Source organism: Ailuropoda melanoleuca, chromosome 8 (assembly GCF_002007445.2).
Source record: "Ailuropoda melanoleuca isolate Jingjing chromosome 8, ASM200744v2, whole genome shotgun sequence".
Taxonomy (NCBI): domain Eukaryota; kingdom Metazoa; phylum Chordata; class Mammalia; order Carnivora; family Ursidae; genus Ailuropoda; species Ailuropoda melanoleuca.
In genome coordinates, this window is record NC_048225.1 from 29,035,059 (window position 1) to 29,047,447 (window position 12,389).

Consider the following 12,389-nt stretch of genomic DNA (forward strand, 5'->3'; position numbering starts at 1 on the left):
CCCCTCCTCCCTCCTCCCCGTCTGTCTCCGCGCCTCCGCTCTCTCGGTGCCACCTCCCCGCCGCCTTCGCCCCCTGTGCACCCTCCGTACCCCTTCCTCTATGCTCCCGCCTCCGCCCCTCCCTCCCGGTGCCCTGCACCCCAACCCCGATCTCCGGAGCTCTGCCTGCTGTCGGAAGGACGTTTCTCAATTACTTAAAAATGTAATTAAAGTTAGGCGTTCACAGGTGTAGAGTAAGATCACAGAAATGCGCGACCCTGGCCCGTGGCATCCCGGCGGCGTGGCTCCCTGGCGATTCTGGCTGGTTTCGTGGTGCCCGCCTTATCCGAGTGGAGACGCCCCTCCTGCCCACCACGGCGCGGTGCGAGCGACAGTGGGGCAGTATTTGTGAAGTGACTCGCTTTCGGGGGGCTTAGTTTTCACTTCCAGTGTGTTTATCCCGTTTATTTTTATTCTCTTTCAAGTCTCTCTTCTCTCCCCTTCCTCTTTTATTGCTATTTTTAAAAAATTTGACTTGACACACACGGTTGACACACGTTACATGAGTTTTAGGTGTTCCCCCCTTTTCTCTTTTAAACAAACCCTTTACCAAAGATTTTCCAAATTCCTGTCACACGTGTGTTTCAAATACCTGAACATACCAGATTCTGTGTCGAGTCCAATGGGCTGAGACCCCACCGCCCCTGACCTGATGGAAGCCCGCTATGGGCTTTTCAGGAGGCTGAACTCTGGGTCTCCAATCCAATCCCCTCTCTGCCCTGTGCCCAGATTTCTAACACCCACCCTCTCTGCTGAGGTACAAGGACATTCTGGTTCCTGATCTTTTTATATCCTCTGTTCCCCCCCCTTTCCATTTCTAGAAAATTACAGGATTTTCCCTTTATCCTCGGTATTCTGGTATTTCACAATGATGTTCTTTGGTGTGGGATTTTTTCCTTCTGTGGAACTTTTTTTTTTTTTAAGATTTTATTTATTTATTCGATAGAGATAGAGACAGCCAGCGAGAGAGGGAACACAAGCAGGGGGAGTGGGAGAGGAAGAAGCAGGCTCATGGCAGAGGAGCCTGACATGGGGTTCGATCCCATAACGCCAGGATCACGCCCTGAGCGGAAGGCAGACGCTTAACCTTTGTGCCACCCAGGCGCCCCTCTTCTGTGGAACTTTTGTGCATCATCTGAGTTGAAACAGTTGTGGTCGCTGTCAGTGGGACATCCAGTCAGTGCATTTTTTAAATATGCTTTCCCTTCTTTTTTCTGATCTTTTGGTCACTCCTGTTATTTGTAGATTGGACTCTCATATCTATTCTCTAAGTTGCTGATCTTTTTCACGTATCTCTGCCCTTTGGTTCCACTTTCTGGGTGACTTCCTCAGTTTCTGTCTTGTAATCCTTCTCTTATTTCCTTGGTTTGTTTTCTGGCATATATTTCTTTTCTCATGGCATACTTTTTAAATGGACACTATCTTTCTTACTTTGCTCTGAGGATATTTTACTTTTTTTCTTTTTCTTTTTTTTAATACTTACCAGTTCTGCTCAATCTTCCATGTGAGGGCATTTTCTCCATTGCCTGGCTCTTGACTGAACAGTTTTAAGAGGAGGCACTAAATGGCCAGTTGGGAGCTGAGTGCCAGGAGGGGCTGGGGCAGGTGTGCTTCCATGTGGGGTGATTGGGTTGGGATGTGCTGTTTCCAGGAGGGAAACCGAAATGTGGGTGGTAGGAGGTACTGTCTTTAGCTCTATTAAGTGTTTCCAGAGACGAATCCTCTGGTCTGGTGCTGCAGATATCCTGGGAGCAGGCAGGAGGAATGGGCAGGAGGAATCCCTGGCTGAGATGGCCCTAACTGACCCGCTGCAGATCTCTTACTTCATACTCTGCTGTGCTGATCCCCCCTAGCCTGGAGACACTCGGGCTCAGTTTTCCCAGAGAGTATGGTCTTCTAGGGTGGGGCACCAGTGGGGAAGAGGCTTGAGGAGTGTGAGAGGCAGGGGACAGAAGTGTGCTCCCCGATGCACAGTGCCTGGGACGTGAGACAAGGACTGGGGGCTGGAGGTGGGGAGCTGGTTGAAGCTTCTTCCACTCTCCTAGGCTGTTGACTGACCAACTGCCCTTTGCAGCCTCCAGAGATTTTCTTGAAACTCCCTCTCTGCTTTGTCTCCTCTCTGGGTCTTGTTCTTTATGGCCTTCCACCTCTGTATTCCTTTGTTTTTATATTAGCGAAGAGTCAGGAAGGCTAGGAATAGATGCTGTGTTTTTAGCCACGCTAATCCTATTCACTTCTGAGATTTCTGCCTGCTCAGTTTCAGACAGGCCTCCTGCCTTCAAGGTTTCTCCTTTAGGTGAGGAGGGGTCTGGATGTAGAGTCTTTATCCAGTGGCTTGCTGGAGGATGGTGACATCACAGGACAATGGGTCAGTGTCAGACGGGCCTGGGGTTGCAGCCCTACTCTGCTGCTCACCAGTTGTGTGAACTTGAAGCAAGTTGTTTAACCTCCTGGAGCCTCAGCTATTGTTTGTTTGTTTTTAATCACTGGTAATCAGTGGCTTATGTCCAACAGACGAGTGCCAGGGTGGCCAACTGGGCAGGCTGGCTCAGTCTCTGTTCATGCCTTCCCAGACCCAGCTCAGGCCAAGCCCAGTGCATATGAGGCCTACTGTCCAAGCAGACAACAGGCAGGCAAGGAGCCTCAGAGCCAAGTTCTCCAGCTGGGGTAGGCCAAAGTGTCCATGACCATAGGCCAAATGTAGCACATCTTTCTTGGGCATACCTTTCACTGATGCCATTTAAAATATAATTTTAAATTAAAAAATGGACACATTATGGAATGTAATAGAAAATTAGCCCTCATTTAAGAAATAAAAGGGGAATCTTCATTTAGATCATTACTTTGCACTAGATGCTTGAGGTGCAAAACAAAGATCAGACTCTGGGCTCCTATGAAGGAATAATTACCAGAAATATACACTCTGATTGTAAAAATTACATTAATCAAGAACAGATGCCTAGTGAGTGATTGCCCTATAAGCTCTGTGCTGTGTGGTGGAGTTTCTGAGAGGAACAAGATAAATCTCCTGACGTCAGAGGACCTAAACTCTAATTGGAGGTGGGAAGCAATGCCAAGATTAATTTATTTTGCTGGCCAATTGGGAAGGGTCTGGGTTAGTTCAGAAAGTCTCCCTGGCTTTAAGACAATGCTTTGTTTCTCTTTCTCCTTTCCACTCACAGTGCTGGCCACCATCAACTTGCAGTCACAGCATGAGCTGCAGTTATTGACCAACTTTCTCTTAAGTGTGCAGGTAAGTCTGGCCCAGGGGCAGCTGCCTGTTCTGCTCGGCGTGAGTGTAGAAAGTCCTAGAGTCAAGTGGAGCCTCTGTCAGGAAGTGTGCGGTGCTGTGAGGTACCTGCTGCTACACCCAGGGCTCCAGGATGGGGAGAGAAGGACTCTGGGCTCGCTCAGCCTTTCATCTCACAGCCGTTCTTCTGCACGGAGGCTCTCAACCCCCGTGGCCCCCATGTCGCCCCGCCCCCAAGCAGGGAAGCAGTGCAGAAGCGTAGCTGTTTCTCCAAGGTGGTGTTGTATAGACTGATGTATGGATGTGGTTTCCTGCCTCTTGAGAAGGGGGCCCTTTCTGGAGGCTTAGGCTTGATGTGTTCACAGAGGTCCTGGACTAGAATTCTGTGGACTCCAGTAGCTCCAGATATGCTCATTTTGGGATTAAGAGGAGAAGTGCTTTCCTGGCCTGTACCGTGTGTTTCTGACCTTAACCCGTAAGGGCCCTCTGGGCCTAGAAAGATTATTGTCATCAGCAAGATGGGAAGCCTGGGCCATTCCAGGTCAGAGGAGAGAGGAATTTCTGCATATCAGTTCACATCCTTCGGGTTGATGGGAATTTACAGTTAAATCCTATTCTGATTGATTTTTCTTTTCTAGAGTTCACGTGTCTCTCCCAAGGAGGCAGATAGGATCTGGCCACAGTAGTGGCAGCCCATGTGCAGAGCTGGGGCCCCATCTCTCACTGTGTCTTACTGACGGGTGTGAATGCCCCAAACTGTCACCACCTATTAGATGTAAGCATTGATGCCCCGGGCCTAGTGTGGGGCTATTTGAGCATTAGTGTCACCGTGACTAGGCCTGCAGGGATGCTGGGGCTGTTCTCCATTCCACCTGTTCGTTGCTTAGAGCAGAAGTAGGTCCACATGAAGTCACCAGGGGAGTGTGAAGCTGTGGAAGATGAGGGCCACCTGTGTGTATGATGGGGCTCCTACCTGAGTTTAGAGGGACAAGCCGAATGCGCAGGGAAGGTGACCAGGGAGAGATGGGGCAGGATGGGACCTGATGGCCACCAGACTTTGTTAGGCTGATCAAGGGAGAGACAGTAGGTCCCGTGGGGCCCAGGTCCAACCCCTTTCTCCTTTCCTTCCTTCCTCCTGGATTGACTCAGTGCCTGCTCTGTGTGTGGAATGTGGCTAGGCCCTGTCACCCTGTGGTGACTAAGATGGCCGGTCTTTGCCCTCATGAGGTTTGTGACCTACCTGGGGCGATAAGCAAAAAGAAATAACTGCCCGGCAACTAAGTAGGATCGTACTCGAGGGCTGGCTAAGGCAGGCCTAGGATGCTGTGAGCTGTCTCTCTGCCCACCTGGTAGTGTGGCCTCTCTGTGAAGATTCCTCTTCTGTGAAGTGGGGATGATGACAGTACTCCGTCATGGGATTGTTTGAGGAGCAAATGAAGTAATATTTGGAAAACACCCAGGAAAGCAAGGCTTCATGTTGACAGCTTTAGGGTCGTCCTTTGATAGGGGCCCTACACCTGTGCACCCAGACTGGGTTATCCTGCTTGACAGACTGGCACCGTTCATGGCTGTTTTATTCGCAGTTCAGTGATGTCTGATTTTTCTCAAGGAAGGGGACTTAGATCAGAGTCTGCTTTGAATGCTCAAGCTGGACAGGCTCAGCTCTGCTAAACTTGGGGTGTCCACCAGCACCTCGCTGGACCCCATGTGCATGCCCAATGATGAAGATAATTAACGTGTTTCTTGAGCACTTCCCAAGTGCTAGGCACCATGTGCGAAAGGCTTTACGTGCATTATCTCATTTAATTCTCTGGTAACCAGGTCCGCTGGCTACTGTGGTTACTGTTGTACAGTTCAGGAGACAGATTTGAGAACAAATAGAGCACCCGGTCAGTGGCAGGTAAAGGGGTACAGCACAGTCTGACCAAGGCAAAGCTCTAGCTCTTAACCACATCATGAAGGGCAGTGACCTGGGCCATTGTTGAGCACCCCCATACCTTGGCCCTGGCACTCTCAAGTCAGAGACCCCCTCCTGGCCCTGGAGACCATTGACATGTGGCACATAGAATCTATTTCTCCCTTAGTGACTTAAACATGGTACAGTGTATCCCCTTCTTGGGAGGTAGACAGCTGTTAAAAACAACAAACAAACTACCAGTCTTGCTAAAAAAAATTATCGTGACTACTTTGGCTTTTCCTCTGGCATGGTTGGTATCTTCTACTCAGCGGGTAATAAATCTACCCCATCGCTCTGGACCAGATTTCGTTGCTCTGTATGTGTTGCCCTCTAAATGTAAGGCCATCACTAACAGAGAAAGTACTTGATGAATGAGGACGGCTCTCTGGTGCGGAACCTGAAACATGAGCTAATGCATTAGTCCTTATATCTCCCCCCGATGCCCTGGTGCTTCTGCAAACACAGCACAGTAGAGCATGGTTCTGGGAATGATTTCTGCATCCTTGGGGCAGTCCCGCACCAAAGTCAGTATTCTGAAGTAATATTAGAGACTTAACTGTCATCAAACGTCCTAGCCAAGGTCTGAAGCCAGACACCGTGGCTGCAGGGCCTGCACTGTGAATAGCTGTGCTAAGTAACTTCCTGATTTTCTCGTCCAGTTTTGTAAACATATGTTTAAGCTAGACCTCAAAGAGGGGCCCACTCTACAGCCCTCTGACTCTTCCAGCTAAAGGGAAACAGCCACTGAGGGGTCTGCCTCCACGGGGTGCCTGTCAGAGGTGGAATTATCCTGATAGAACATTCTCCTTCCCTGAGAGAGGAGAGGCAAAGCTTGGCTTGACCCAGAAAGCAAACCCATGTAGGAAAAGACTCCCAGAGCACATGCTGCATTTGGATGCAGACTTCCTTTGAACACATCCCTGTGTTTTCTTGCTTTCTCTGTATGCAACGTTAAAACCACGCCAAGGCATCAGGGTATCCTGCGTCAACTTTGGTAGTTCATTCCGCTTTCCACTGCAGTGTGGAGGCCACATGTGGAGGGTAAGCTGGTGCGGGTGCATTTGGTCCTCACCTGCACACTGCTTTTGATGGCCTTAACGGCAAGGAGTGTGTGGCCAGGGAAGAGTTGGGAGGGAGAAGGGCTGGGATTTCCCCGAAGGAGGAACTCCCCTCTGCCTCTTTTGGCCAGCTAACTTCTCATTTTGTGGTGCCCAGAGGGTTCAGCCCAAGATGGTGATGGAGTACTGGACAGGGTGGTTTGACTCATGGGGAGGCCCACACAACATCCTGGATTCTTCTGGTGAGTGCTTTGCGGTACCTACGCCCAACCCGTGTATTGACCTATGAAGTAAAAATCAGTTCCAAATAACCTGCTAATTGATGTCAATGAGCTGTAGGGTGCAAGGCTCCTGGGATTATCTGCATGTCATAGTCAGCTCTTGATACCCCAGAGTCATGTGTCTAGACATTTGAAGTGAATGGTAGGACTCTTAACCCTGCTTTATCATGTTTTTATAATTAGATAAGCAATGCCTACCTATTGCAAACATCCAGCAAATACAGAAAATGTAGAAAGAAGAAATAAAAACCCAGAGCCCAGAGAAAACACATACAGGCGACTTTGGAACAATGTGGCAGTTAGGGGTGCTGACCCCTCTGCACACTTGAAGTCTGGGTATAACTTTTGACTCCCCCCAAACTTAATGACTAATAGCCTACTATTGACCAGAAACCCACCGATAGCATACAGTTGATTAACACAGATTCTGTGTGTTGTCTGTATCTTATTCTGTGTTATTACAATAAAGCCGGCTAGAGAAAAGACAGTGTTATGAAGAAAATCCTAAGGAAGAGAAATACTTCACAGCACTGCACTGTAAGAAATCACGTGTAAGTGGAGCCATGCAGCTCAAACCCGTGTCGTTCAGGGGTCAGCTCTATATCGTGCAGACAGTTCTGCACCTCTGTGTGCAGCCCTGTATGCACACACAGAGATAGGGACACTCGCGGTCGTATCTGCTCTTTGTTACCTGCTTGGGCCTGATTGACACAAGTGAACAGCCTTCTATACTGTTAGAGATTCCATCACTGTATTAAAGAATGCTAAGAACCCTGTTGTATTGGTGATTAAACCACAATTTATTTAACCATTCTCTTATTGATGAACATTTAGGTTGTTTCTAGTGGTTTTTGTTCATCGAACACCATTGCAGTGAACATCCTAGAACATTCAGTTTTGCATACCTGGCCTATTATTTCCCTAGGATAAGTTCCTAGCAATAGAATTGCTGCATTAATTCCATTTTGGTATATATGCCCTAAACTGCTCTCTGGGAAGATTATAGCAATTTTTCCTATTATTAAATGAGAATACCTATTTCCCACAGATTCATCAACACTGGGTATTAAAATAATTTTTAATAATTGTCAATCTGATTGCCAATGTATATGTATGTGTGTGTATATATATGTATATTAATACTTTATATTTCTCCTTCGATGCTATCTTTTCACATCTTTGGCTAATTCTCTAATAGAGGTGGGATTGGGGAGGTGGTCAGAAATTACATCTCCAATTAAGAGTCCAGTCTTTTGCCTCTTACCATGTGTGAGTAATGGTTGAGAAGGATGGAGGCGTGAGGCTGCCATTGTTCAGATCACAGTCATTGGACACTTGGCCATGATGGAACCAAGAGCAGGAAGGCTGCAGCTCGGGGGCTGTGGTGCTGGCCCTTTTCTCTTCATACCCCTCATCTTCTGTGATTGTGATTCTAGTGGAAGCTGAAGGGCAGAGCTATGGAGTTGAATTTGATGGGGTTGAGGGGGATCAGGAAAGTTGAAAGGCCAACAGGACTTGTGGCTTGTCTCAAACTCTGACTCACTCTGCACATCCCCTTTCTCCCCTCCTCCTGCAGAGGTTCTAAAAACAGTGTCTGCCATCCTCGATGCTGGCTCCTCCATTAACCTCTACATGTTCCATGGAGGTACCAACTTTGGCTTCATAAATGGGGCCATGCATTTTCATGAATATAAATCTGATGTCACCAGCTATGGCAAGTATTCCCCAACAGCGACCCTCCCTGGAACACCCCACATTTGCATGTCTGGGGCTTTTTATGCTGAGTCCTTTTGGGGCAGTGTCTGGCACCTTTAATGCATTTGGCTCTAGAGTGCCTGGGGAAGGGATGGTTTTGCCTGGATTATCACTTCTAAACTTCTAGAGCAGTAGGAGACTGAAGCCCACTGACATGCCCGTGAGCCTTTGGAAGTCACTGGAGGAAGTGAGAGGTACAGCCAGGATGAGGGAAGGTCCTTTGACGAGGGCAGCCTCTTCTCCCTACTTAGGCCCTTGAGATGTGTGACCCCTGACCCCCTTTGGGTGGAGAGTCCCCTAAAGGTAGGCAAGATGCAGGAAATGAAGGGTCATGCTGTGGCCATGGCACTTTTGGTGGTACTTTATAGTATCTAGTATTTCTTGCATTCTGACTGATGGCTCACACCAAAAGTGTTCTGCTTCCCAAATTGCTGGGATGAGGATGCTGCCGCCACACCCCAGCTTCTCCCTTCTCTTTTTGCTGCTGTGACCAGTGACAGTGTCCTGGTGTCTTGCAGACTACGATGCAGTGCTGACAGAGGCCGGGGATTACACAGCCAAGTACTTCAAGCTCCGAGGTTTCTTTGGCTCTCTTTCAGGTACCTGGCAGACAGCAGACTCAAGCACCAACTTGGGCCATTGCTTTTGCTCTGATACCCTTAAAGAGTTACTTTTTCACTACGCCATCTCAACCCCAGTTGACCTGTGTGCAAGAATGTCTCTAGACAAGGACAGGGAAGTTTGAGAGACTGTTTTCATTGTAGTTTGTCACCAGCTTTACCTCTCTATGGGTGTTAAGACTCCTGAGGATATGAGAAAGTCAAGTCCACTACACTCCCCGCCCCCATGTTGCCTTCCTAGCAGGGCCAGACAGCCTAAGAATGTTTCCCTCTTGGCTCTAGGATAAAGGAACACATTGGGCTGTGGACAGGAGCCAGGGGCTGGGGAGGCTGGAGGTGGCAGTGACTTTTTGGGTTCTCTTGGGATGGCCCTGTTGTCTGTGTTGCAGGTGTCCCTCTTCCTCCCCAACCTGACCTTTTTCCCAAGACTGCATATGAGCCCTTGAGACCAAATTTATACCTGTCATTGTGGGATGCCCTGCAGTACATGGAGGAGGTGAGTGCCTTGGGGCGGGGAAGCTGGGGCAGTCACTAGGTGGGCCAGTGGGGCTGTGGAGGGAGAAAAACCAGTGCTTGATAGCTAGAGGTCCACTCCCTGACTCTAGAGCTCAGAGGGAAGAGAATAAATTGGTGCTAGAGTGTGAAGTGGAAAGGAACAAAAAGAACTTGAAGAAAAACTGGGTAACACAGTAGGTAGTCTCTCTCTCCAGCATTTGTGGACAGGGAGGAGGGTGAAGAGGCAAGTGAATGGGCTGTATCCCCTTCTGAGAAGAGGGTGCGTCCCTGGAGCTGACTCAGTGGGGTGCCGTGATGCAGAAATGAAGGTGGATTGAAAGGGTATAGGTCTGGTACATCTCTGGACTTCATTCCATTGTTATCACATACCTGCCATCCCTGTGACCCTGGACAGCCATAGGGCCAATGAGAGGAGAAGTCAAAATCAGAATTTTGGAGCTTGGAGAGCCAGTTGGCCGGATTGGCTCCCCATGTTTGTATCATGAGAGGTCAAACTAGACAAAAAGGTTAGAGGACCTCTTCCACCAAACCCCCAGTCTCAGGTGGGGATCTGTCTGCTAACCTGCACTCCCCCAGAAAGCTCAAGATGAGGTTGCTGCCTCTTTTCTCTTCTGCCTAGCCTGTATCTTCCCCTACTCTTCTCTATACAGCCAGTCAATTCTGAAAAACCAGTCAATATGGAAAACCTGCCAATAAACAACGGAAATGGACAGTCCTTTGGGTACACTCTGTACGAGACCACCATTGCTTCATCGGGCATCCTCAGTGGTCTTGTGCGTGACCGCGGACAGGTAGGGGCGATTTCTTTAAAAAAATTTTTTTTAATTTAAATTCAAATTAATTAACATACACTGTATTATTAGTTTCAGAGGTAGAGTTTAGTGATTCAACAGTTGCATACAATACCCAGTGCTCATAACTTCAAGTGCCCTCTTTAATGCCCATCACCCAGTGACCCCATCCCCCACCCACCATCCCTCTGGCAACCCTCAGTTTGTTTCCTGTAGTTAAGAGTCTCTTATGGTTTGTCTTCCTCTCTGTTTTCATCTTACTTTATTTTTCTTTCCCTTCCCTTATGTTCATTAGTTTTGTTTCTTAAATTCCATATATGAATGAAATTGTATGGTATTTGTCTTTCTCTAACTGACTTATTTTGCTTGGCATAATACACTCTCGCTCCATCCACGCCATTGCAAATGGCAAGATTTCATTCTTTTTTCATGGCTGAGTAATACTCCACTGTACATATATAACACATCTTCTTTATCCACTCATCTGTTGATGGACATCTGGGTTCTTTCCATACTTTGGCTATTATGGACATTGCTGCTATAAACATTGGAGTGCATGTGCTCCTTCGAATCACTATGTTTATGTCCTTTGGATAAAATACCTAGTGGTGCAATTGCTGGGTCATAGGGTGGCTCTATTTTTAACTTTTTGAAGACCCTCCATACTGTTTTCCAGAGGGGCTGCACCAGTTTGCATTCCCAGCAACAGTGTAAGATGGTTCCCCTTTCTCCACATCCTCACCAACATCTGTTGTTTCCTGACTTGTTAATTTTAGCCATTCTGACTGGTGTGAGGTGGTGTCTCATTGTGGTTTTGATCTGTATTTCCTTGATGTTGAGCATTTTTTCATGTGTCTGTTGGCCATTTGTATGTCTTCTTTAGAGAAATGTCTGTTCATGTGTTCTGCCCATATCTTGACCAGATTTTTTTGTTTTTCGGGTGTTGAATTTGGTAAATTCTTTATAGATTTTGGATATTAGCCCTTTATCTGATAAGACATTCACAAATATCTTCTCCCATTCCATAGGCTGCCTTTTAGTTTTGTTGATTTTTTTCCTTGCTGTACAAAAGCTTTTTAGCTTGATGAACTCCTACTAGTTCATTTTTGCTTGTTTCTCTTGCTTTTGGAGATGTGTCTAGCAGGAAATTGCTGTGGCCAAGATCAAGAGGCTACTGTCTGCATTCATCTCTAGGATTTTGATGGATTCCTGTCTTACATTAGATCTCTTATCCATTTTGAATTTATGTTTGTGTATGGTGTAAGAAAGTGGTCCTGTTTCATTCTTCTGCATGTGGTTGTCAAATTTTTCCAACCCCATTTATTGAAGAGACTGTCTTTTTTTTTTTTCCACTGGATATTCTTTCCTGCTTTGTCAAAGATTAGTTGACCTTAGAGTTGAGAGTCCATTTCTGGGTTCTCTATTCTGTTCCATTTATATATGTGTCTGTTTTGTGCCAATACCATAATCTCCTGATGATTACAGCTTTGTAATACAACTTGAAGTCTGGAATTGTGATGTCATCAGCTTTGGTTTTCTTTTTCAACATTACTTTGGCTATTTGGGGTCTTTTCTGATTCCAAACAAATTTTAGGGTTGTTTGTTCCAGCTCTGTGAAAAATGTTGATGGTGTTTTGATAGGGATTATATTGTTTTGGGTAGCATATACATTTCAACAATATTTGTTCTTCCAAGCCATGAGCATGGAATGTTTTTCCATTTCTTTATGTCTTCCTCAATTTCTTTCATAAGTGTTCTATAGGTTTCAGACTATAGATCCTTTATCTCTTTGGTTAGGTTTATTCCTAGATATTTTATTGTTTTTGGTGTAATTGTAAATGGGATCAATTCTTTGGTTTCTCTTTCTTCTGTCTTATTGTTAGTGTATAGAAATGTGACTTCTGTGCATTTATTTTATATCCTGTTACTTTGCTGAATTCTTGTGTCAGTTCTAGCAATTTTGGGGTGGAGTCTTTTGGGTTCTCTACATAGAGTATCACGTCATCTGTAAAGAGTGAAAGTTTGACTTCTTCGCCAGTTTGGATGCCTTTTATTTCTTTCTTTTTTTTTTTTAATTTTATTTTATTATATTGTGTTAATCACCATACAGTACATCCCCAGA

The 12,389-nt window shown here is 46.5% G+C and overlaps 1 protein-coding gene across 3 annotated transcripts in view; it reads left to right on the forward strand.

The window, feature by feature from the left end:
- Positions 1-12,389, forward strand: part of LOC100471425 (beta-galactosidase-1-like protein 2) — a 58,285-nt gene that overhangs the window by 34,565 nt on the left and 11,331 nt on the right. For all 3 annotated transcript variants that reach the window (XM_011221878.3, XM_034666121.1, XM_034666122.1), the window contains 6 exons: positions 3,222-3,292; positions 6,462-6,546; positions 8,162-8,299; positions 8,859-8,939; positions 9,350-9,456; positions 10,127-10,267. In XM_011221878.3, the coding sequence (XP_011220180.1) occupies positions 3,222-3,292; positions 6,462-6,546; positions 8,162-8,299; positions 8,859-8,939; positions 9,350-9,456; positions 10,127-10,267 (623 nt within the window). The remainder of the gene's footprint in view (positions 1-3,221; positions 3,293-6,461; positions 6,547-8,161; positions 8,300-8,858; positions 8,940-9,349; positions 9,457-10,126; positions 10,268-12,389) is intronic.